Here is a 27430-nt window from a genome sequence, read left to right on the forward strand (position 1 = left end):
GCACAGTTAATAGTGTGTTGCTTGACAAACTATATACCAGGACACAGAAAAGCATTTGCTGAACTTAACATAAAAATAACACGACAACACAAAGTTTTCATTTCTACCCCGGTGCATTTTGCATAGGGCAAGTTAGTCACGAACTGCAGCATAACACAGTACAGCGGAAACCGACAAGCCATAACGTTTCGCTGCAATGGAAAATATATTCAACTAAGAAGCACTAACCTTCCATGTTACTTGTTTTGTCAGACATAAGTTTCGTTCTTACAAGCATTTGTTGCTATGTTAGACGCTAAAGTTAAGTTTTTATAACACACTTGTCTGCAATGCACCAACCATGACTGACAATATATAACAGAAAAATTGCTGGTTACGACGAGGGCTGTAATAAACTGAATTTTATACGTAAACTTGGAACATAGCTTGGCTCGGTTTTCTTTCCTGTCCTATTATGTTCTTCATACATATTTCTTAATCAACTGTGTGTAATTTAAGATCAAGAAATGTTGTTTAAGATACAGTTCAGTAAACTGTCGAGGCGCCCTCTAAACTGGTTCTAAAGTAAATTGCTTTAGACAAGCTTGGCTGCTGTAGGCCTATTCGTCATGGATCACTACAAGCATTGGGCGACAGCCGGCATGACAGTTCAAATATTTGCCCTGTAAGCCGATGCGCATTCGGAGAAGTAGCAGGTTAATTTTTGAAGGTACACATTTTTAATAAGACTTCCTAAAAAGTACTGTCCAGTTGCACTTATTATACATATTTTAAGTAACCAGCATTTCTCGAAACACAATGTAATTGCATCACGTTTTTGCATTGTAGACCTACTAATTTGTTTTTTTAATTTTAATTCTCTGTTGTTTTTTTTCGATTTTAAAATTGTTTGGCAATTATTATATTATTTCTTCTCCAAGCTGTTTAAGTCGCCTTCTTCAGGGTGAATGAAGTCGAACTTTAAGACTTTTGTGGAAGCAATGCGAGTTCAGCTTTTTTGGATCGCGAATTGATAGTCAGCTTTGGTTCAATCTGGCAATATCACTTCACTTTTTTTTTAATTTTTTGGTGTTGAAATTATTTCATAACTACCGTAACTGGACAAGGGTATACATTCCATAAAATTAGTATATATGCCTTAGACCAGTGTTTCTTAAAGTGGTGAATGGTTCACCCCAGGGTGAATAAAACTTTTGCAGGGGTGAACCAACCAAAAGGGGTGAATAAGGGTGAACGAAAGTTCAGGAGCATCCAGTAGTCACTAGTAAACAACTTTCTGAAGTAAATCGACTACTGCTGTTGTTTTTTGGTGTAACTGTTGTTTTTTTGGTGTTTTTTTAGCTTATTGTAATAGTTAAGTTGGTTTGCACTGAGTGTATAAGTTATGCCTACCATATGTCCTCTTTTAGGAGGATTTGTCCCCTTTTCTAAAGAAAACTGAATGGTCCTCCGAGGACGCTAAAAAATGTCTAAATGTCCTCTTTTTTCGCATTTCGAGTTAGTTGCTTATACTTTTAACAAGACTTTTAGGCGAGAGGTTTGATTTATTTCCAAAAAATACTTGAGCCATGAAAGATGCTGAATTGCTAGTTTAAAAAGGGTTTCTAGGGGGGATCCAAGCAATTCGTAGGGGGGGAGGCGAGCTCTAAGTTAATATTTATTTTTTTTGCTATGATTCTAATGGTATCGTTTTCGTTTTGGTTGTACACCACTCCTACAGCGCTGAACAAACTCTGTTTTTGCCAACTTTAACATTAAAACTGCCAAAAAAAATTGTGAATCTTCTGTTATCACTTTGTTGAGCACAAAGTCTCTTTGAGTGCCATTCCATGTTTTCATATCATTTTCGTTTTACTTGCAGGCAAAAAAATGTCCTCTTTTTGGGTGCTAAAACTATGGTAGCCCTAGTATAAGTACAACAATTTGGTGACTTTGTTTTGTGCTTTTGTTGCTTTATATTTTGTTTAACTCAAGAAATTGTAGATTTGCAATGGTAAAAGTTAGCTTGAGCTGATCTTTACAAAAATCGAAACAATCTAAGTCATTTTGAGCTGTTATATATAGACGAGATAGTTTGTATATGTTATATATAGACGAGATATCATGAGACAAGGGTGAATGATATCTGGAGATAGATGGTAGGGGTGAACGAAACGAAAAAAGTTTAAGAAGCACTGCCATTGACATATGTATAATTTTCCAACATTAATTAAGCCTAAGAATGGAAATTTAAAAACATTGGCCCGCAAGATAAAATAAACCTTGTTTTTGGCCCACGATGAAAAGAAGTTGGACCACCCTGGTCCAGATAATAAGTTAATTTATTTATACTATTGTCCTACAATAAGTTAACCTTTTTCGCCAAATGCGAAGTTTTCTACTTGGATAAAGTATTTTTAGCTTGGATAAAGTAGTGGGGTTTCAGATTTAAACAAGGGCACCCTCTGAAAATACGATAGTTTATTTTTATTATTTCACAAACAATTTGAATCAACATTTTTGTAAAAACTATTAGGTTTTTGAAATGCCATATTGCCATAACTTCAAATACTTGCGGAGCTTAAAATAAGATAACAGTAAAACCAAGCGACCTACACGATGGTTTTGTGAAAGAAAAATGAGCTTTGTTTGCAATATAGTGCAAGGGTGTTCTGAAAAAAAAATTAACAATCAATATGATATACTTTTATTAACGCTTGTCTCCAAAGCAAGATGCAACATTTAATATGAAGTTTGCTGCATAATCGGTTCAGTGGCAACTACGAGTATATAATTTATTTATGTAAAAATAAACAAAACAGTAAGTTTGCTTGCATTTAATTGATTTAAACTACACCAAGGGACAGGTGCAGAAAAAAGCGTTTTTTTTTTCAAGGCGATAATGTCCTTGGCCTAAACTTTACTGATAAATGATTTACTGCATAGTATATTGGGGAGCTGTACAATAAAACACTAAATATATTTTATACGAAAAAAAAAATGGAACTAGTAGTGGTCCATATAAGGAGCACACATGGATGTCAAGAATTACTATTTCCTATTGCGATCAGCTAAAGCATTTTAATTTTATTTTATTAAGTGTTATAAACAAAATTAAATTATAGTAAGGCGTTTTAAAAATAAATTTATTCCAAAGTGTCGCGTAGCGCCTTGGCCTATTGCGACAGCTAATAAAAAAATAGTGGTTTATTTAATGTGATGGACACTGAATGCGCAGAAATGAAGTGTTTGACTTTAAGGTGTACTGACAGAGAAAGAGGTTATGTTACACTGATCAGGACTACCGATGGAAAACAAATAAAGTATCAAAAGATGCAACACGACAATATACACTCTGCAATAAACCTACAACACAATTTTTCACACAGCGTACACAATAGTATGACAAAAATGATTTTTAATTTCAAAATGAGATTATTTCTACTGTAGGGCCGCTTTAAATCCTGGGAAAAATGGAACATCGCAGAACAATGACTTCCTATGGCACAGGTTAACTCGCGCGCGCTGACGGAAATGACTACCGCTTAGCGAAAAACAAACAGTGAAAATACCGCGTATGCAATTCAACTAGACAGGAACATGCGAAAAGTAATTATGTGGGAGCGACAAAGGCAACGCGATAAACTACAGAAAGCTGTGGCTATAAAAAACAAGGACATTTTTTAAAGAATTCTTCAACGTTTCGGATAGAAGTTAATGCTAGAAATATCATTTCTCATACAGCGGCGTCCAAGTCAATGCGGTAACGTCCACTGCGGAGCGGCGGCTATTCACAATATCTTCGTGACATTTTTACGCTTTCGAAGTCCCACCAGTAGGAGCTGTGTTTGCGCCCGAGACCACTGGAGGATTGAAAAAAGCGGTCGACCCGTCGCTGTTTCCTGGGTGATGGTCGCTGCCGGCCAGGTTCTCGTATGAAGGAGGTGTGCTTTGGCCTGTTCAACGACGAGCAAAAAACGGCTCTGTTTATACTGTTGGTTGTATACCCAAATGCAATTATCCTCAAAATTTCAAGCGTTTCGATAACCACTTTGATTTAACAACCGATTAACAATTGCCCAACGTCGAGCAAGGATTTCGGAAATTTACCACATTGGAAAGATCGGGGCGAACTTTGAAAGAATGGGTATTATTCACTTAGGTCTGTGTTTAATTAAAAGCGATTAGTTTCAGTTGCATGAAATCACCGAATTGAATTCACCCGAATCAAAAGGCAATATACAGGGTGGCCTCACAATTTTGTGGAAAAACTCCAAAAAATATTTCACAGATCTAAAATTGAAAAGCCTGAGTTTTTATAAATATAATAATTAACAAAATAGTATAATTACTACGGTCAACACAATTTAAAAAAGTCGTAAAAAAGAATGATTTTTAACAGCACTTTTTAAACACATAATTTAAACTGGACATAAAATCAATTTACCCACTATTCATAGACGTTTCAAATGAATTTTAAAGACTTTTAAAGGTTGAAATACTTTGTGACAACCCTATATATAGCACTCACCAAAACGCCCTTGAGATTTTACAAAATAATATACCAATTAAAAGAAAAACTCGATTCTAAAGGCAAATTATTCACTTTTAATAAATACAACTTCAATTTTTGAATGATGCATTTAGATCTAACCATTTATAATTTTACCCTATGGTAAACTACCCGTTGTGTATGAACTCAAATTGCTTGTTTATATTATAATATGCGTTTTGACAAAAAACGTAGTTTGTAACTGAGTGTTACACTTGGCTTACGGTTGGGGCTTAAGCACAGTTCAAATTGAAATATATTAAAATATGTTACAGATGAAAGCATGCTTTCTGAAGAAAGTTCATGCTACACTATGGATTACCGATTGGGTGTATAATAAACACTAAAAATATATCATGGCATGAGTATTATTACGAGTATTATTGTCTAAAGTTTTTTAGCGTAAATAAATATTTAAGATAATACTGTAGGTGAAACGCTTTGTGACAAATACTTTACGGTTCCTAAACCATTTTTGACCTCATGATAAACAAGAAATATAAGATTAGAAATGTATGATTAACAGAAATTGTGAGAAATCATACAAGATTGATTGTGGATTTGCGGGTACATTAAACAGCCTGGGTTTGATTATGCAGTTAAAAGCATTAGTTTTGCTTTGCTACGTACCAGTAGAAGCAACCATGCTGCTGCTCATAAAAGGTGTGTTATGGCCATCTGCAACTAAAATATGTGCAACATTTAAAATTGAATTTTGAAATTGACATATCGTGGCTTTGTAACATTTACCAAAATAGATTTTTAAAGTGACATTTGCTATTAGGAAGTTGAAAATAAAAAAAAATGACCATGAGGTAAAACCATACTGTTTATTTTGACAAAAGTTGCCATTCTAATAGTTTTTCTCATTTCTCAAGAAGATGTTTGCAAACTTATGTAAGGGTGATATGGTATAAATAACACACACCATTTCAAACAGCAAGCATTTTGTTTGGTGTAAATTTCACAAAGTTTTCATTGTTTATAGAAGATACAGAGGGGTATTTTATAAGGTAACCATGTTTATGTTTTAAGAGTATTTTTTAATGAGAAATAAACAGTTTTCTTTCTACAGCAAAAGCCTTTTTTTGCACCAAAAATATATGTATTTTCATGTCAGAAAATGTACCAAAATTAATGTTGTATTCTCCTCCCCTGTCTCTATACATCTGAAACAGCAGGATTCCAGAAAATGGCTTGATGATGAGGTTTAAAATCGCCATACCTAAACAAAAGATATAGTACTAGAAGTTATGTAATGAACGTTACAAAAAAGGTACTACTATAATAAGTAAATACAAAAATATTTCATTTAATGATCAAATAACAATTTAAATTGATTGTGTGTTTGAAGCATTGAAACCTTTTTGGCTAATCCTGTGAATAAAATATCTCTATGTGTCTAGTAGTGCGAGAAATTAAGTGATCAGGGTCAAACTCTCTTGACTGCTAATAGGAGGAGCAAACTCATTGGCTTGTTGATAAATTTAGATCAAAATTAAGCTTAAATGTGAATGACAAAAAAGGCATGCAGGTTAAATGGTATAGGGCGAAGTCATTCAGGAGATCAGACAAATAAGTTAATAGGAATATAGCAGAAATACATTTAAATTCAACTTACCCTCACTGAAATGTGTGGCCGAGGATCCTTCATGTGAAAAGTACAGAGATAAGCAGACAATGTCCACTATGCACGAGATAACTTGCATGGTCAGCAGCTGTGAAATAGGATAGGGAATATTTTAAAACACAGAAGTTTTTTTTTAATGTACTTTCATTTTGCAAATGAATTTGTAAAATATGAACAATGTTTACAATAAAGGATATAAGTTTGCAGTGGTTGTGCAAAGATAAAAGGTAACCTACCTCGCATACGCACATTATTTGGGTAAGGATGCGGGTTAGTGTTATAGTTTGGGTGGGTCAAGTATTTTTAAATTTATTCTACCAGTTTACAATTTTAATTTGGGCGACTGGCTTTGTTACTGTACCTATAAAAAGTGGTAGGATTCTAGACCACAGCTCAAAAATGATAAAGAAGTATTAGGTCACAAGCTATGATATCACAGTTTTACTATGAACATTAATGTGAAGTAAAACAAAGCTATTTATATAAAATTTATGATCAGTGTTGCACAATTTAATACACAAAATATATCTTGTTAAAATAAGTTAATTTTGTGTACTTCTGAATCAAGTTATAAAGACCGTGCAGTTACAATTAGGACTACTGTTAGAAATATTTTTGCAATGGTCTGATTATAATTTACTCACCAAAAAGATTGCATCCACAGACTGCTTATCTGCAATTGCCCAAATTCCAATTGCCAACAGGGTGAGATTACACCACAAGTACGCGCCACCAACCCATGCCAACTGCGTCCTAAATTGGGGTTGTAAAGGTGTTGCAAATGTTAAGAAATACAAACTTACGGTATACTATGATATGTAAGCTATTATCGTTGATCAAACAACCACTTTAGAAAGGCTAGATCAGGGGTCGGCAACATTTTTATTGAAGGCCAAACCAAACTCACCAAGTTCTAGGAAGCCGTGAAAAATTTCCATTAACAACTTTTGTTAAAAAACGTGTGGCTTTTAAGCACTCTTAATCAGGGTTGTACATGTTTTATGCAATTGAAAATGAGTCTAATTGAAAAAAAAAGTTGCACCATGCAAAGCACAAAAATATGCTTTTGTTCAAATTAAATTGACAAACCTTTTAATTTACAGAAGACATGTCGCATTGTGCACACATACAAAAAATATCTTTCCGACACTCAAAATTATACAAAAAAATAATATGTAATATATTTTTAGAGAGTTTTATGTTACGAATAATTTCCACTTAGACAGTTTTTGTGTGTATGTCTGTTTGGTCTGAGAAGACCCCTCAAAACTAAAACCAACTTCAAAGTAAAATAAGATTTGGGCGAACGTTATAATAGGTACACATATGTGGTAGGACTTTGTGTCTATTTTGAGAAGGAGCTAGTGGGTTTTTCACTGCTGGTGAGCCCGATTCGGCCAGAGGTTGCCCAACCCCCCCCCCCCCCTTTTTTTTTTTATTGAAACACAAAATTTTATTGTACAGAAAGCTTACCAGACAAAGAGCATCCAGTGAACAAGTACAATAGCCTGGAAATAAAATATGGTAATGTCTTATAAAACGTGTACTGCCACAGGAAAAACATTTCATGATCCACATTATGTTACATTAATCCACAGATATTTTCACATTAAGGCATCGTGTAGCAAAAATAAAATATACCAAGTAGTTTTCCAAACAGTTATTAGGTGCCAAAGGCGTAGCCAGGGTATTTTGCGCCCGGGGGCAAACTATAGAATTGGCGCCCCCTCCTCCATGTTTAATCATATTTTCTATTACAGTAACATAATGTACCTTACCTTATACGAAAAAAACGATTCAAATTTTAATACAACATTGTATTTAAAGAAGAAGCACCCTCATTTTAGCATTTGTAAGCCTCATTTTGGCGCCCCGGTACCTTAGCGCCCGGGGACATATGTACCCCACCGCACCCCCCTAGTTTTTAACTTAATTAGTTTCTGCAGATAGACATTAATCTTTCTAGTTTAAAGCATTGGCGCTGGTCTAGAAACCTACCACAACAATCATTATTTGGGTTAGCGTAGGCTAGGAATTGTACCAAAATTATTAAATCAACGCACAATATTGGGATAGGGTGGAAGTTAGCGTTTAGGTGTGGGCGGGTGAAGTATTATTACATTTATTATTTAATAATAAAACTTGACCCACCCTAACCCAAAACGCTAACCAGCAGCCTAACCTAAATAATGTGCGTTGTGGTAGGATTCTAGATCAGCGCCGGCAATATTATTAAGTAATAAATATAATAATACTAACCCAGGCGCTGGTCTAGAATCCTACCACAACGAAACACCTTTTGGGTTAGGGTGCGGGTTAGCGTTTGGGTAAAGGTGGGTCAAGTATTATTATTAAATAAAGAATATAATAATACTTGACCCACCCACACCCAAACGCTAACCCGCAACCTAACTCAAATTTTGTGCGTTGATTTTAGAACGGTGGTAGGATTCTAGACCAGCGCCCTAACCCACCCTCACCCAAACACTAACCGACACACTAACTCCAACCTTAATATTATGAGGTGCTTTATTAATTGTTTCAACGCCATAGTAGAATTCTAGACCAGCGCCTAAGCATTACATACCTTTAAGGAAATCGACGGCATGACGAAGTGTGAACGATTGCTTTTTAACTAAGAATCCGCAACCGACTTCCTTTTCAATGTGTCATATCTCCACTAATGCCAGTGACATCAGTCAGCCTTGGAATTTCGAAGGGCTGTAAATCACGTGAATTAAAAACGCACGTGACTTGATCACGGGTTGTCAACAAAGTCACGCACTAAAATATGTCGGCGTCTTTTAGGTTTTATTTTTTTGTTCTTAACAGATAATTAAGTTATGAGGATAACTGGTGAGATTAAAAGGAGTTGAAAATATTATCTGGCATTTTTTTCTTAAATGCACTGTTTTAAACCAGTGGTTCTTAAACGTTTTCACCTGGCTGATCCTATTTGAGTTGACTTCATAAATATTTAAATAAAAAAACTTACCTTACAGTAAATCTTCTTAACATTTTTATCAGAATTTATGCAAACAAACTGTCGTTTAATTTATTATCATAAAACCCAATATGGAGAATATGCTTTAGTTGGCACGGTCGGATTAAGGGTAGCCTACTACTTAGTTAGAAGATTTAAAGTGTGCTTTATTGAAAATAATGCGTTACGCAGAATTTACTGGAAAATACTTCGGCAACTATTTTTTGACGCTTTAAAGCGCATCCAACATGGACCGTACATATTTTGGAAGTTTTAACAATCTACACAACACGGTTCTTACTTCGGCAACTATTTTTTGACGCTTTAAAGCGCATCCAACATGGACCGTACATATTTTGGAAGTTTTAACAATCTACACAACACGGTTCTTTTCACAATTTTTATTTAATTAGACTGTGTTATCCACAAAGTCATTTGATTTATGACGTTTACCATATTATAATTTTAAAGTGCAAACTATGTTTAGCGTATACTGACTATAAAAAGATTACACCGCTTGAGTAATACTTTTATTTAGTTGCTGAACACCACAAGGTAAGCATGTGGGTGGAATACTATAAAGAGGTGCAACAGACGAACACAGAAACGTAGGGAGAGGAGAGCGACGATAGTTATGAAGACATGATTATTGACATTTCGATGACGGTTAATTAGAAGGGGCAGCAACATTGCACGGAAAGAAAACACACAAGGGCAGAAGAAGAAGGGGGATAGAACGACACCTCTTAAAGGTACGAGAAATACACGGCGACTGTAATACTTTTGAAACTTCATTGAAAAGCGATTTATTGCAAAAAAATCGGCCGTTGATATTGCTTTTGGATTTCCCTGAGGGTCATTGTCATGGGTTAAATGGCTGTGGTACGAACGCTGTTTTGGTCTTGCCTAATATTCCAGCATACATAAAGAAAAAAAGATTTTCGCTGTAGGTTAATTTATAGCATGTGTTTTTGCGGCGTGCAGGTAAAAATGTCGCAATGGCATACAACTTTATGGCACCGACAAAATAGAAAACAATGCGAAAATGACAAAATAAGTTCTAGGGAAGCCTGCGGTATTAAGATTAATTGCAAAACCGCGCTATGCTGTCAAGGCGCTATATAGTAGAGGGGTCCGTTTTTTTTTAATTCAAATACAAAAGCTGTCAAAAGTCGATGGCACGAAATTGATGTTGACATACGACCGTAGCAAAACAAACCGCACTCGCAAAATAGGTATATTGCTTCATTGGGAACATTATTAAGAAAAACGGAAAACACGAAGAAGGATAAGTTTAAACGGTCTCCTAGCGCCTTATGAAGAATGCTCAACAATATGTTGCGAATACACTTTCAACACGACAGTGGGCGAAGGGAAATAGCACGCAACTTCAACGTATAGTGTCACATCGTTTGTGGTTTAACAACGAAGGGTCCGGTGTAGCGTTTTCATCGTTGACAAACTCGTGTGTCAAAATTGCACAAATACTTGTGGCGCAGCGAAATGACGTATTATTGCGAAGGGCGCAGAAAACACAGGACACAATGATAAAAGCACTAAAAACGACATCAACTACAACAACATGCCCTGGTAAACGGATAGCAGCCATTTTGGGGGCAGTTTGGTTAGTCAACCAGCATGTCAGCATATGCGAAACTAAAACAACTAAAAAACCTAAAAAACTAGAACGTGTTTATAGGAAGCAACAACATCAACGACGTCAAACGTACTTAGTAGTTAGTAAAATTGTTGTTGAAGGACAGAAAATGTGCAAGACAGGGAAAAAATAAAGTCGTGACCGCAACAACAACAAAAACACACATTTTTTTTCACAGTAAAAAACCTTTTCGAAGAAGCGAGATTTAAGATGTGTATTGCCTTTTTTCAAAAACCTAAGATGCCACCAGCTAAAAATAACACAACTACATACGAAACAGTTCCCAGATTCGCGGAGGAGACGTCTATTCGCTCTCCAGTTCGTCTTCGGACTCCTTCATGGTGATGTTGTTGCCAAGGGGACCGATAGTAACCGAAGCTGTGGCCTCTTCCACCTGTTGAAGAGTTAAGCGGGACTTTTAGTGATAGCTAAGTTACACATAGACGCCAAGTTTTGGGTGCTTAGGCCGCCACGAGCACCCCTTGCAGAACTTGGGGTGCTCGGCCCCCCTAAATAATCTCGATAAATCTTCCCGTAAAATATTGTATATTTAGTTTGATGCGTGCGATTGTGAACGCTAACAGTTAGTCAAATACTTTAAGCTCTGTTTCCCATGAGGCAAATACCTGCCTATAGCAAATAAGCTATTTCTTTCAGGTATAGTTTGGTTATTAATAAGAACGTTTACAGTTACTTTTATTCGGTAAAACGAAACCGATAAGACCATTAAGGGGCTTTGTCTAAAATGCAAGACGGATTTGTTTTTCGCATTTACTAAGCAAAAAACATATTAAATCTTAAAAGTTAAATTATATTACTCCACATGATATAAGTGCATCTTTTTCAGAGAGCATTAAGTGACGTCATATTAAGCGAAATTTTTCAGCATCCCAAGTACACGTGCAAGGAGCTACCGTTGAATTTTTTTTCCCTGGAAAATCGCAGCGCATAAACGCCGTTTTTTTATTGTGCGAAATAAACACGATAAACGAAAAACCAATCGACGAACAAACTAAAACAGAAAAAGGATGAACTCACGGTGAGACGCTTGTGGACGCTCTCGTAGTCCTTGGAGCGTACGTCGGTGACTCCCTGCAACTCGAAGTCCTGGTAGAGCTTCTTGAAAATCTTAATAAGGGTCTTAAGCTGGTGAAGGTGCAGCTGTAACTCGGAACGCTCCTGAAGCCAGCTGGCGATCAGCTTGGCGCAAGACTTGTACCAGCGCTGAAGGGAAAAGGCAAAGCGTGATTGGTTGAAAAATTGTTTTAAAAAATGCGCCAAAACGAAAATGCATTTTTTTAGTAACGACCTTAATGTCCTCATTTTTCGCAGGTACTATGCTATGCAATTGCTATACGGATTGACCACAATCTGGGCCTAGTGGCGCCCGCTCGAAACGAGAGATATTGTTTTATTGATTGGATAGTGGAATCCAAGGTTTATGCTGACCCGGTGTGAACTTACAACTAACTTTCATCATAAGTATTAGTTATACTTCTAAAATTGACTTTTTTAACATGTTTTTTATACTACAACATGGTATCAGTGTTGGCGTCGCGCAGACATTGGTGGCTATAATACATAGTATGCCACGTATTTTGTTTGTTAATTGAGGACATTTCAAGTACCTTACAGTCCTTTAATACTCAAAATGTCATTAACGCTATGCATCCTTTTCTAGGATAGCATTTGTGTATTATACAATATAAAATATAAGCTGTTATACACAGTGGGTAGTTGTATTTTACTATCAAGTTGTATTATAGGCGGTTCTATACAGTGAACAAGGGTATTTTGAATACCAAGTTGTACTATGGCCGGTTCTATACAGTGAACAAGGGTATTTTGAATACCAAGTTGTACTATGGGCGGTTCTATACAGTGTACAATGGTAATTTTACTACCAAGTTGTACTATGGGCGGTTCTATACAGTGAACAAGGGTATTTTGAATACCAAGTTGTACTATGGGCGGTTCTATACAGTGAACAAGGGTATTTTTACTACCAAGTAGTATTATTGGCGGTTCTATACAGTGAACAAGGGTATTTTGAATACCAAGTTGTACTATGGGCGGTTCTATACAGTGAACAAGGGTATTTTGAATACCAAGTTGTACTATGGCCGGTTCTATACAGTGAACAAGGGTATTTTTACTACCAAGTAGTATTATTGGCGGTTCTATACAGTGAACAAGGGTATTTTGAATACCAAGTTGTACTATGGGCGGTTCTATACAGTGTACAATGGTAATTTTACTACCAAGTTGTACTATGGGCGGTTCTATACAGTGAACAAGGGTATTTTAACTTCCAAGTAGTATTATTGGCGGTTCTATACAGTGAACAAGGGTATTTTAACTTCCAAGTAGTATTATTGGCGGTTCTATACAGTGAACAAGGGTATTTTAACTTCCAAGTAGTATTATTGGCGGTTCTATACAGTGAACAAGGGTATTTTAACTTCCAAGTAGTATTATTGGCGGTTCTATACAGTTAACAGCGTACAGACAATAACTGCGTAAATACCGCAAAAAAGTACCGTACAACTACAAACAGGCGACACCAGACGGCGTAGCAGAGTCATACGAGCACTCACTGAAAATACTTGCTCGACGAACATCTCGTCGTTGATGCGATCGCGCAGCACATCCTGGTTTGCGCGCGTGAAACTTGTGAAGCTGGCGGCCAGCTCCATGCCGGGTTTCTGTAGATTAAATAAAAACGCCGGTTGGCATTTGCTCGGGGTTTGTGTTGTAGTTGTACATACAGATTTCAGCAATAAGATCGAAATACCTAATAGTCGTACTAATGTCTAAATCAGTCGGAATAAGACCTAAATGGCCATAATCTAACTTATACAACTTTTTACAAAACCCAGATATAATACTGTATTTATTGAGCTTTATTATGTCGTTGGTCCTAGTGCAAAAGAATATTCTGCTTTAAATATTGTTGTCTTGTAGGTCTACGCATCAAAACAGTACTTGTATTAACGTGGCTACGGGTTGGCACAAAGCTCCGAGATAATTTTAAGATAATTTTCAAATAAAGATGCCCCTTAGACATTTAACTGGTTTAAGTAAGTTAGAAGGTGGTAAATAAGAACACAATATGGGGTTACGATGAGGGTTTGGCGGAAATGGAAGTTTGTAAGGATTTTTGAATAGAGAACTACGAAAAGCGTTTTAGATATCAATATTTCTACTCTTATGCTTTTTATAAAACCCAAAACGGTATTTTTCTTCTCCAACGTTTCGACGTCCTATATCCTTTTTTTATCAGGGAGAGTGACACAGGACACTAAAAAATGAAAAATGTTTTATTTTTTAAACTATTTTTTTTTGTAATCATACACATATCTGTGAAATTATCTGAAATCAAACGAAATAATTAAAACCAGTTAAATCCATTAGGCCGAACGAAATGCACTGGGACCAATTAAACAACAGTCTAATACACGATTTAAAAAAAAAACAAAAAAAACATGAAATATGAAGGCAAGGCCACAGTCATCAGAACACTTTGCAATAACTGATAACAACCATCTCTAATTTTGAGCAGGTGTCATTTATGATTTTCATTTTTGTTATATTTTTTAAACTTGAGGTGATTCTCTGAAACAAGCAAATACCTGTAACCATACTTCTCTTTAATGAAACAAAATAATTCAACATGGTAAACTCATTAAGCAGAACGAATTGCACTGGGACAAATTAAACGACAATCCAATCACTTGTTCAACGAGCACGCCTAAGTATGTTGGTCCTTGTGGGGCATTAATTATCAAAACGCAACGGAGCTGCCTAATTTCTCTGTAATTTAAATGCATAAGAAAACCCAATGTACCGTGAGTGCGAAGAGGTTGACGGTGAAGGATCCCTCGTCGTATCGCGACAGTTTGGCGAGCACAGCAAGTAGAATCTTGTCGAACTAAGGAAAAAAGAGTTGGGTTTGCACACACAATAATTTAAATCCTTTTGGTTATAAATGTAACTGAAATAACAAAGCTTAAAAAAGATCGAAAAAACAGCTACGTTAGAGGTCGCCAAAAACGACATCATCTCTTATGCTGCCGCAAATTATTAGTATGTTAAAATGATTTTCTTGTGTAATAGATCCATAGATGTTTGATGGTCGTAACAATTTCTTTAAATATGATCAGTGTTTTTAACTGTTTAAAAAAGTTAAAAAAAATTATGCTAGCAAGGTAGCAAGATTATACACTTTCCTGTTAATAAAACAAACTGTTTTTTCTATACTATTGCGATAGTTATCAGTGTGTTTCCATTTTACAAGAAATATTTAAAAAAAAAGTCATTTCTTATGGTTACAACTCGCTTCGAATGACAGAGATACTGTTATAAACAATAAAAATAAAAAATGGTATTATTTTATCAATTCTGGTTGAAACCATTTAAATTGTCTTGTTTTGAGGTTTGGCCGATTTTTATGGGTTGCTTTTGCGATTCATTAAAAAAAAGATAGAACCAATAAGGGTAAAAAAACATATACAGGAAAATCATGAAAACATTGGACATACAATTTAAAATTGTTTAAGCAAACATGAATCCCAATTTCAGGAACCCTCAAAATGGTATTACAAACGAAATGAAAAACTAAATAGCATCCCAACAAGCCCCAATAAGCAATTACAATCGAGATACGTTTTTATAAAGATTGGCAAATACGTAAAATAAAGAATATTACGATAAGTTGCTGCTATCTAATAGCGTTAAAAATATCAACTATAAGAACTGTTTCATAAAACAACGACGACGAAAATAATAAAATGCTTTTATAGTTTCAAGGCCATATAAAACCGATTACCCACACACCAGGCCCAGGCAAAAAGCAAAAAACACGGCTTTGGAAAACGTGCACTCACACGCTCGACAAGTTGGGACTCAATGCTCTCAAAGGCGTCATCTAGAACCTTCTCTACCTCGACGTGATAAAGATGCTGGGTTCCCGATGCGTCGTGTCCTGATGCGCAGATCTTCTCCGACTGTTGCCTGGCAACCGGGGAAGAGGGAAAAATAAGGTTGCGAGAAATGTCAAATGCTGGTCGTACGAAAGGCAGCAGTTTTTAATATAGGATAATCACTAATCAGGTGGCACTACATATAGACAAATTGTATTTAAGTCTTGACAAGCTTTCGCACAACCGTGTTGGAATTGGCGTCTATTTAAAGTTAGCTTTTTCTATAAATAGGTCCAGGTTAAAGTAAAATATCTAAAAAATTGCTAGGTTAAAAGTAAAATAACTAGAAAATAAATACACAACTGTAGACAAATTATATTTAAGTCTTGACAAGCTTTCGCACAACCGTGTTGGAATTGGCGTCTATTTAAAGTTAGCTTTTTCTATAAATAGGTCCAGGTTAAAGTAAAATATCTAAAAAATTTCTAGGTTAAAAGTAAAATAACTAGAAAATAAATACACAACTGTAGACAAATTATATTTAAGTCTTGACAAGCTTTCGCACAACCGTGCTTCATTAGGTCAAAGAAGAAATAAAAAGAATTAAAACGCACGTAAAAGCACAAGCGCGAGTAAAATGCGATAAGAATGGTGACGTCTAACATATCCACAGAGCTTTATAGCACGCCTTACCCTACTAACAATTAGACAAATGCGGCCATAAATGCATTTACAAAGATTTTTAACATAGTATCATAAACGGTGAAGTAGTAGCATCGGGGCAGCTTCGATACAAAATTCGGAAGTTACCTTGGTATTGGGTGGGCATCGATACCAACTGAAATTAAGAATTTAAGCGATGCCTTGTGATCTAACGGGGTGATTTGTATTTTATAGGTGTGTATCAGAGAAAAAAATAAGTTAAAAAATCGAAGATGAAAAGGCTTCCAATAACGCAAAATCAAATTTCGGACTACTACGCTGAAAGTCATTAGCAATCACATTTCAACTTGATGGCTTGTTTAACCATTGTAATGAGAACATTTGGTATCCGATCGGTTTGCGGTTCTTTTTGCTCAAAATATCGGGTATTGGATTAAAATACCCAGTATCCGACATTCGTAGCAGAAGTTATAGTTAAACTTTTTTCGATATGCGCAAACCAGACAAAGCGGTTATGAAAGAAAAAATGGCTCCAAAAATCTTAAAAATACCAAGGAGAAAGTTAACTATGAACTTAACGCAATTTTGCATTTTATACATAACTTAAATCGACGCGGTGAAAGGCGACTTGCGAATCGCGACAAAAAAATCAAAAATAAACTTAAAAACAGTCGAATGTCTCCATAGCGAGCGAATTCCACTTTACATCGTGATTATTAGGAAAATCATTGAGAGTAATCATATCGACCAAGGAAATCGTCAAAACTTTCTGTCGAAATCTAAGTTTAGTGCATTTACAGTATCTAATATCTAAAATCAAATTATGGCTGCACTAAACAAGTTTTTCGTTTCTTACCTTCAGAGCCACGGTTTAGCTGACATTTTTATCCATTTAAAGACTTAAACTACGCGACCCTATTCCCTATGGAGAAGCCTTGGCTTGTTCTGCGTCTGCGTTGGTATGAAGGATTATCCCAGAGCAAAATTTTTGTGTTTTAGTGATTAACGCTATATTGAATTTTGCCCCGTTCGTGTCCGTACTGACAAACGACTACACGAAAAATATTTTTCAGTTCATCGAAAATCGATTGCATCAATTAGTTTTGTCATGTGGTTCTGTTTTGCCGAACGAGGCCTAATGATGTTACCTTTTCATGATTATTTCAAGTTTTAGCTAGAAATAGCCAATTTTAACAGTGTATTCAAATTGTTTTACTGGACATTGGGCAGTGTACAATTTGTTAGTCTAAATTGCTTTATTTTCCGTGGGTACTGGTGCAATTTTTTAGGTCGCTGTTGAAAATCAACGGGTCAGCGAACATTAAAACAACATGTTAGGTGGGCAAAAGAACGTACAGCTTACTAGCATGTATGCAATGGTTACTTTTAATTTTTTAACACCCGACACTTAAGGTATTTTATTTATAAGTTCCTTCATTAGTTATCACATGGGGTACAGGATTGACGTTCAAAACCTGTGGATAATTAACATTTTTTCCTGTGTACTTTTTGAAAAAAAAATGCGCGCAAAAATTTTGCACAATTTGATAACACCCCGTTCACGGTCGACTGACCTGCACTCGAGAGCGACGTTGATGAGTGCGCACAGCTGATGCGTGATGACGAAATCGAGCGACACGCGACATGCAGTCAGGATGGTGGTGAAGCGCTGCAGAGTCCTGCGACACGCGACAAGTTAAGTTGAAATTAGGTGTATTTTTGAGGTTAGCTTTTGCTATAAATAGGCCTAGGTTAAAGTAGAACAACTAAAAAATTGTTAGGTTAAAAATGGAATAGCTATAAAATAAGTATTTTTTAAGTAAGCTTTTTTTAGGTTTCTTCTAAAAGTATGAGCAAGTAAACTTTTGCTGCAAACAGCCATAAACTGGTTAAAGTGGAATAACTAAAAAGTAAATACACAATAAATTTAAAAATATTCTAATTATAGTTTATAAATAGTGTTATCGTGAAGTTTATGTGCAATAACACACCAATATTGGCGTGTTTTATGTATACAACTTCACTATAATGATGCAAATCCGTTGCGACTCATGGACTAACTTTTTGATTTGAAATAACTAGTGCTCTTCAACCGGGGTGCACCAAAATATGCATGGGGTGCACCAGTACTAAAAGGTACACAAGGGTACATCACAAACTTTTAAAGAACCATTAATATGGCATTGAATGCTACTTTATGACATGCAATAGTACTCGCAAGCAGCCTGCAACCACAATCGAACTCTCACCGATAGTGTGTAAAACTTCAGCAGCTCCACTCGGTTTAATTGACATGATGATATTGATATGCATAATTTATTTTCATATCGCTTTTTACCTCAGTTTACCTTTTAAGTAAACAGGGTTCATGAGTTCGCCACAACACAAAGGGTATTACGAAACCAAAAAAGATTGAAGAGCACTGCATTAGATTACTTAGCAAGCTCGGGTTACTCAATTAAATCAGTAAAATTGTCCCCAGCGGTACAAAGGCTTCAAACCTACCTGGTGACGACACTCTGTATCATGTCGGACGCCATAAGCTTGAGCCTGTGCTCGATGTGGCAAGCGAACACGTCATCTGGCCAGTGAAGCTCAAGCACGAAAGCCTGGAGCGCCTCAAGTTTCCAGAGTACGTCGTTCGCAACGTTGATCGGGTTCGTTCTGCGCAAAGGGGAGTTTCGATATCATAACGCCGGTCAATTCGCCCGTAAAGTAAGATATGCTATAATTTAACTCTACAATTTTAGAAGGTTTAATGATGTTAATGGTAAGTTAATATACAAGCAAAAACGGTTTCCATTTTTAAGCACGGCGATAAAAAAGGTTGTAGTAAGAGGCAAAGAGCAAACGTAAAAGTAAAATATATATTTTTAAATGAATTTTCGAAGATTTAATATGTAGTTGTTTTTTCAAAGTTACTAATAGGTTATTCCAAAGATTTAAATAGTATTATCGACGACATACGACATCCGGGGAGTTGCAGTATCATAGTAGAAAACGTCGGTTAATTCGCTGGTAAAGTAAGTTAAGCGGAAAATAGTTTCAACTTCCTAATTTTATAGCGTTAGGTGACGCGCGACGGTAAGTTACTTTGAAAGTAAAACCATATTCAATTTCGAAGCATGGCGATGAAAAAGGTTGCAGTACGAGCACAGAAGAAAAATTTAACTTGAAAAATTTCTTTGAAAAAACATTTAATTTAAATAAAAATATATAATACATATTCGTTATTTTCAATTTAATACATGTTGAACAATTTGAATTTTTCCGAAAATTTAGAATTTTTGGAATTAGAGGCACAAAGGAATTTAAAAATGTAAAATTCAAATATCTATTTTTAAAACAATTTCCTAGGATTCAATATATAAATTGGATTTTTTTCCAGAGTTACCAATAGGTTATTTCCAAGAGTTGAATAGTGTTACCGACGACATGAAAACGATTTATAAAAATGAATAAAATATAAAAAAACTAATCAACTCTGCGCGTTTAGCCGAAATCAAAAAAAAAATCTGTCAAAAGAAATCAACATATTTCACAAAAATAAAAACTTTAAAAACGGCTTTTACGTATTCCAAAGATTTAAATAGTGTTTTTGGCGACATAAAACCGATATATAACAAAAACAATTGAACAAACGTACAACGCCCTAAACAGTCAACTTATTTACAAAAACAAAAAATCTAAAAAACGCCCATACGTGCTTGCGTCCCATGCCTCCTTGCCGAATCCGCGGTGAATGGATTGCGCGATCGAGGATTCCATTAAGTCGACGTAGCGGATCACCAGCGGAGCGAAAGTGTCGCGCAGGTGAGAGTGGAACTTGCCCAGCTTAAGGTTGGCTGCGGGAAATCGGAGGAAAAACATTAGTTAGATGACGTGGAATTGACGGGCGTCGTGGGTAAATCATTTAGAGCGGCTATTAATAAAACCAGTGCATTCCAAGTCAATTTCTATAAGTGCAAAATTTCGCTACATTTATGTTAATAGTTTTTTTTTATATTTTGTACAGTTTTCAGCAGAATAATATATTAACAAAAACAATGACATAACACTTACTAGCAGGAACATTAATAAATAAGCGTCTTATTGTTTACTAAAAGCCTTGCTCTTTAAAACTCCCCTTAGAATGTTAAAAAACACCAATACATAAAAAAAGCAATTGGCCGACCAAGTGAACCCCAAGGGTTGCTGATCGCAGGTTTAGAACCAATTTTCTTGAGCGACGAGCACTCACAGTTAGGATTATGGATGTCAGATGAACAGGATAAGTGCCGACCCTAATACCAAATGTATTTGTGCATTTCAACCATGGGTTGCAATCTAATGCAGCGTTTGTTTTCTTACCTGAAAGGCTTCATTGTATAATAAATATTTCGCACGTTTCGCACAAGCTATCGTGTATAGGTTATCAAATAAACTTACACTGACATTTAGTAAAATACTTATCTCTATGATTCCACGTAGAGATACGCGCTTCTATATAGTAATGAAATAAAATCCAAAGCATCGAATACTCCTGTACTCACGGTCGTTGAGGAGGTAGTCGTTAAGCAGCTGGAAGACCGGAAAGCTGTTCCAAGTGTCGGGAGCCTGCCGTTCCAACACCGAGTCCATGTCGACCGCGAAGAGCGACCAGAAAATCTCCGAGTGCTCGTTCATAAGGTCGCTGAACCACGCGAACGCCTGCCGCGATTTTTCGAAATTTTTATTAAGCTGCGAAATTGGCGTTTTTCGTTCGAATGCCACCATTAGGCAAAGTGCGAATGGATCCAGGTTTACGAAAAACATATTAAAAAAAAGCAGACTGATTTCGGTTGCCCAAGTCGCGGGTAGAATATATACAGGGTTGTTAGCACACGCTTTTATGTAAACAGTTCAAAGACAGTTAAAGGCTTAAAAAATAAAATTTGTCGCTTTACATCGATCTAAAAGTGGACTTTTCATAAACCTAAAATTGGACTTTTCAAAATCCTGAAATTGGACTTTTCAAAAATCTGAAATTGGACTTTTCATAAACCGAAAATTGGACTTTTTAAAAACCTGAAATTGGACTTTTCATAAACCTAAACTTTTCATAAACCTGCTCACCAAAGGTCAAGTTACGCGAAGGAGCTTAACTTCTAAAAACCGCTATGTTTATGTGGGCAGGCTCGCAAAGCGGCCACGAAAAATCGTTCGGTGTAAACCAGGGGTTCCCAACCTGTGGGCCACAAGCCTTTTTCAAGGGGGCCATGAAAAAACTGTATGATACTGTACAAACCATTTTTTAAATTAAAATTACGTTTCTTTATTTTTTTAAAAGGTTGAAAAAATAAGGGGGCCATTGATTTCTCAAAATTTTTAAAGGGGGCCACGGTGTAAAAAAGGTTGGGAACCCCTGGTGTAAACAATAGCTCACTGTTGTAACCTATAGCTGCTTTGTCACCAGGATCTATTATTGATAGCGACGATTGGCGCCATATAATCAAATAACGATGGTCAAATTCACATTCAAGGGCGTCTCTGAGGGGCTGTCGTGTTGTAAAAACGAGATTAGTCTCGCTACGTTGTCTGCGGCTTGTCGTCATTTCCCAGTTGCGCTATGGTTTTGAACACAAAATGCAACATAATCGATGGCCTGTTGTTGAATTTGTTCAATAACGCTGGCGACAATATCGATAAAAGAGCAACTGGTCGTTTTGCATTATATATGAATCGCCTATTTTGCAGTCCTTGGTCGCAAGATGTTGAGTGATTCGCGGGAGTTTTAAGTCCCTAGATTACCCCAACGTTTGCAGATAATCGCCGACTAGTTAATGCAGTGGTTGTCCCACTTTTCTCTTGCGACGCTTTTGAAAATATTTTGCTGTACTTGGGACGCACCAAGCGATAGGAATTTTACTAATTTTTGATCTTTTTCATTTGTTCGTACCACAAAATCATTATCATTAGTTGCAGTTTGTTTCCTAATAATGGTTGTAAATCACATGCCAGAGGATAATAATAATAGCAAGCATTTTATTACTAAAACTTACTATGGCATCATTGACTGCCCTTTTTAGAGTTTTAGTGTCTTACTCCTGCCTCTAAAATTGACGTATGACCAATACTCGATTAATAAATAAATAACAGTACAATGGCCCGACAAGTTGCATACAGATGAACAAAATAGTAAAGAGTTAAGAGACGGGGTTTTAGTTCCTTTAAATCAGCATTTTAAGATAGGAGATCATCCTAAATCATTTTTAAAAATACATTCTAAAATATAGTTAAATTTCCCTTTGGAGATAAGTAATTACATTGGTTAGCAAAAGTTGCTTCAATCGTTAAATAGCCCTGGGACGAACCAATCGTAAAACAAACATGTGCAATATTGCGTATCAATTATATACAATTATTTGACGGCTCTTATCGGGATTGCTTTGTGTAATTTGCGTTTTAGGTGAACGGTATTTAAAATCCTTTCTTTGCAAAAATCTAGTCTTTCTAATTTGCTAACGAATTGTCAACAACACAAACTGTTTTACGCATCCATAATGCTTGGTGTGGTATTTGAAACGTGCAAATGCGTGCTTCAATTAGCGTACTACGCATTGTACAGCAATAGCCTTTGTGGGATACGAGCAATGGAAAAAAAGGTGTTGTCGCTATCATTTTAGGGTATAAATAAATTGCAAAACAGCACTTTTGCAGGGTTATGTGTTTAAAACAGTGGTTCTCAACCGGGGTGCCGCGGCACTCCAGGGTGCCATTTTTATCATTCGGATTCCAATTTTTGCAGCTTTTTGAAACTTTTTTTTGTGTATGATAAAAGTGCCAAAATTTAAAAACGGTTTTTTAACCTTGTTACACAGGTAATGTGCTGCTTCAATCTCGTTTATTTAAACGTTACAATTAACCACTCAGCAAAAATACGAGCAAGGGTGCCGCTACTATTTATAATTTTTGTAGGGTGCGGCAATCCAAAAAATGTTGCGAAACACTGGTTTAAAGAATCTTCGTCAAATATAGTCCTAATGTACCCGCAATTATCACCACACCAAAAAAATGGCAATTTAATTTTAAAACCAACACCAACGTTTACAAGGTTGCACAGTACCCCCACACAACCGCTCTTGGCAAAAACATTAACAATGTAGAAGAGGCACGGCCAAACAGACAGGCCTCGCTGTAATTCACATTAGGGCTTAACGAAAGAAAATTTTACACACGACGTAACGATTACGAAAGCATGCAGAAATATCACCCACACTCGTCTTACCTCCTTGCCCTGGACGCCCGACAAAGCAAGCAAAAAAGCAAACGGTTAAATGATAAATTAGTGTGTGAAGCCCATTAATCAAAACCTAATCCACATAAGTCCAGAAAAAATACTTACATAACATACAGAATTTCGATGTTTATTTTTATACCTTTAGGTATGTCCGATACTAGGTATTTTATTCTGATAGTTATAACCGACATTTTTCGACAAAGTATCGCCGATCTTATCCGTGGCCAATGACGTCATTACTATGGCGAAATAAGCAAAATTAGTCAAATTTTAACGTGCAAATGTGATGTGCTGTTTGGCTGACAACAAACTGCTTTAGATGTGCGAAACATAAAGTTGCTTAAATTTGGCTTCGGGTATCGGCTCCGAACAACTATAGTTGGATAACCGTTGAAGAGCTACAGCGCACAGCAACTGTAAACTTTCTCGTTTGTTAAAAAAAACACTTAAGCCGCATTTATTAATTAAACGTCAAGGTGTTAAAAAAGAGAAAAACACGTATTTACTTCGGGTTCTCACGAGAAACCTTGACTCAACCAATTTGGTAGACATTATATAAAAAGTATGCTCGATGCCAGCACGTACCTCGTAATGGTGTTCGTCGTTTTGTTGAAGCACGTCGATGCAAAGTTCGGCCAGGTGAGTGGTCAACTCGAGTTGTTTGTTGGCCTCTTGATCTAAACTCTCTGTTGATAATCCACAAACATTCCGGGGTTAAATAACACGATTTGGCGACGTTTTTTGAAACGGTTTACAAAAAAATCGTTTTGTTGCCAATGTTATGGCTCAAACCGTTATCCCGGTTGAGTGTCTTGTTTGTGATAAACATTCAACTTGGCAAATAAAATGCTTTATTTTTAATGCAATTTCATTTCTGTAAACAAGCCACGAAACATAAATTTCTTTTCTTTGAGAATGGTGTTTTACAATTATCGGGGAAGGTTTAAATTACGTAGAAAAACACAAATCCGGTCTTTAAAAATATTTCGACGTTTCAAATAAATACGTTTACCGCTGACAAACAGAAAATACACATGTGTTGGTAGGATAGCAAACACCCGTGATACAGCACGCAATTACAATCTTTAGGCACTCACGAGCAAATATGAAAAAGGGGACTTTTTCACCTAATCATGCAAATAATTGTGATTCACTGCAAATGGTACTGTTTTAATAGTTGGGTCGTCAACTGTCCGTGAAAAACATAACATGCAATCATTACAGTGGTTTAGAATTACTACGTTTAATATATCGTAGAGACAGAACTATATATGAATATATTATGCAGTCCGAGTAATACAAAACATCGTAGAATAGCTGTAATTTACATTACCTAATATTTATAATGTCCCTGATCCAAAATACAAGTTTGTCAGCGTTCGTTTCGTACAAGCGGAATTAAGTCGAATAAAATTGGCAACCGACCACAACTACAGGTGAAAACAAATTTATCACTATCTTTGACCAAGTTTTAATTCTTTGCATTTAATAAATTTAGTGTTTGGAAAATTTCGTAAAAATAAAATTGGACTTTCGTAAAAAAAAAATGTTGGACTTTTTAACTTAGTAACTAGAAAATTACATTAAATCTTAACAATTGAAAATGACACAGAAAGACGACTCTAAAAAATAGTGTTTTAATATACCCAACTATAACATTGTGTCGGCAAGTCCACAATGGGACAGTTTCATCCAAAAGGACACAACAACAAGAAAACAAACAATCAAACAACCGAATAAAATCATGCAGCATCATACTACACAACTACACACAAAAACACCTACAGACAGACAGTCTAATTACTGTTTATTTGCGGGGGCACGGCTTTTACGATTGATGAAACGGACTTGGTTAAACCTTACAAGAAAAGATAAACATTACCGACGAAATATCTTAAATAGTTGTACAGTACAAAAAGGTTAAGGATATTTTTAAAAGGTAAAGCTTGGTTTAAACCATGGATGTCCAACATTTTATTACAGTGGGCCGCATTAACACTTGAAATAATTTAATGGGCCGCAGAACCTATTAAGTTTCAAGATTAAGTATTGCTCTTTAGAGTTATAACGGGCCTTTTTAGAGTTATATATATATTTTTTACCCATACTATACTATTAGTGCGCACCTAAAAGCTGACTGGTACATTTTAATTAGGCTAATATTGAACGTTTAAAATACTACTTGGGAGTGAAAATGACTATAGCGGACCGCACAAAAATTTCAGACGGGCCGCAGGTTGGACATCCCTGGTTTAAACTATATTTAATGTTTTCATTGCTTTTACTATGCGTTAGATTGACAGATTAACAAAACGACACAGAGCAATTTTGTTTTGGCATTGTCCAAAGAAGTTTAACTCGGCATGAGCAAAGCAAAATGACATTACAATACCAAGATTTATTTTGAGAAGTGAACCAGAGGTTTTGGGTGAAAAGGGTGAATAAGTATTTGAAAGTACGAGACAACTTTTTGAGATTATTCCTTTTTAAGAATTTTAGGTTATCCAGTTTATTACATTGTATTAATAAAACGGGTGCCTTCGAGAAGGCTTACTTAATAGGTTGGATTTCAATGGTCGCAAATCGAGGATAAAAATAGGCTGTGAGAAATTTTGCACTCACGAATACCCTAAATATATTACTGGCCGACCAATTTTTGCAAGCCTTTCCCAAAGCACATGGTCTTTTATTAGGATTTGTGAGTCGGCACACAAAATTTTATAACTGTGTTAGTTATAAAATCAAGAGGGCGGAATTATGCAGTTGCAAGGAGTATGACACTGGTGGCAGAGCGTTTACCACGTCCAACAAAGGTTAGCGATATGCCCGTTTACCAACCCAAGCGACATCTTTACAATATTTAAACGTATGTAAGTTCAGAAAGCAACAACTCGCAGCTTGGACAGCTTACCGTCTACTTTGGCGTACTCCGACACCCTGGTGTAGTTGACCAGTGCCGCGTCTTCAAGGCATTTCTTAATAATGCTGCGTACCTCTTCGGCGGGAACGGGCGTCACGATGTCCTTCATCATTACCTGTGGGTTGCCAAGGAAGGAAGCTTTACTTTTGATGTTGATAGTCATAACATTTTATAAATACAGCTTTTATTTGGGCAGATTACAGCAAAGTACCACCTACACCTTTGGGGGCACATGGCCAAGTTTTAAGGCAGTGGTTCTCAAAGTATGGGTCGCGACCCAAACATGGGTCGCTCTATAGTGATTCAATCCTGCGCAAACGAACTTTTCATAACTATTTTCAAGTATTTTCAATTCAATTCACGTGGCTTCAAATCTGTAACCTGGATCATTGGATATCATAAGAGGTTTTATGAACGTTTTGAAGGCAGCCGCAGCTACAGTATAGCCATAACCAACTACACTAGCTGTTAAGACTGGTGTAAGCTTTAGTCACCAAACAAGCCACGGTGATATTATAAAGGAAAAAAATCAGTTTCACTAATCACACTAAAATATATCAATCATTTGTTTGTAATCAATCATTCTTTCTTAGAACTGTGTAGGCTACTATATCTGGTTGTCGTGTCTTTTTTTATTTCATGCATGTCAGAAAAAATAGATTTTTTTATGTTTAAGCTTGGGTCGTGAGATGCTCATAAAACTCAGATTTGGGTCGCGCTCAAAAAAGTTTGAGAACCACTGTTTTAACAGGTCCCTTAAGATCTAAACGAAGTCTTAGTCTTAGTGTATAATTTAAAAAATAAAACAACATCCACAAAAATCTTAAATTGAAAAAAAACAACAACATTGGATCTTTCAACTAGAA

At 36.1% G+C, this 27430-nt stretch overlaps 2 protein-coding genes across 4 annotated transcripts in view; both read right to left on the reverse strand.

Moving 5' to 3' along the window:
* Positions 1–2670: 2670 nt before the first annotated feature.
* On the reverse strand, positions 2671–8872 carry LOC146164753 (type-1 angiotensin II receptor-associated protein-like). Of its 2 annotated transcripts, XM_083382135.1 has the most exons (7): positions 8749–8872; positions 7635–7669; positions 6806–6914; positions 6153–6249; positions 5661–5756; positions 5162–5215; positions 2671–3935 (listed from the first exon to the last, which is right to left on the reverse strand). In XM_083382135.1, the coding sequence occupies exons 1-7, from the start codon at positions 8767–8769 to the stop codon at positions 3793–3795; spliced, it is 555 nt and encodes a 184-aa protein (XP_083238261.1). In that variant the 5' UTR covers positions 8770–8872; the 3' UTR covers positions 2671–3792. The 2 variants fall into 2 exon arrangements, with proteins under 2 accessions (XP_083238261.1, XP_083238262.1); XM_083382136.1 differs by lacking the exon at positions 5162–5215.
* An 815-nt stretch (positions 8873–9687) lies between these two features.
* Positions 9688–27430, reverse strand: part of LOC146164754 (calcium-dependent secretion activator 1-like) — a 40033-nt gene continuing 22290 nt past the window's right edge. Inside the window, exons 18-30 of one of the 2 annotated variants that reach the window (XM_083381807.1) lie at positions 26541–26679; positions 25903–25935; positions 24230–24330; positions 23633–23641; positions 20919–21075; positions 20090–20231; positions 18892–19050; positions 17961–18065; positions 15688–15814; positions 14649–14732; positions 13399–13506; positions 11840–12025; positions 9688–11195 (exon numbers count right to left, since the gene is read on the reverse strand). In XM_083381807.1, the coding sequence (XP_083237933.1) occupies positions 11106–11195; positions 11840–12025; positions 13399–13506; positions 14649–14732; positions 15688–15814; positions 17961–18065; positions 18892–19050; positions 20090–20231; positions 20919–21075; positions 23633–23641; positions 24230–24330; positions 25903–25935; positions 26541–26679 (1440 nt within the window). In that variant the 3' untranslated portion in view covers positions 9688–11105. The remainder of the gene's footprint in view (positions 11196–11839; positions 12026–13398; positions 13507–14648; positions 14733–15687; positions 15815–17960; positions 18066–18891; positions 19051–20089; positions 20232–20918; positions 21076–23632; positions 23642–24229; positions 24331–25902; positions 25936–26540; positions 26680–27430) is intronic. The other variant, XM_083381806.1, reaches the window with a different exon arrangement.

This window comes from Ascidiella aspersa, chromosome 2, assembly GCF_963924565.1.
Source record: "Ascidiella aspersa chromosome 2, kaAscAspe10.2, whole genome shotgun sequence".
NCBI lineage: Eukaryota > Metazoa > Chordata > Ascidiacea > Phlebobranchia > Ascidiidae > Ascidiella > Ascidiella aspersa.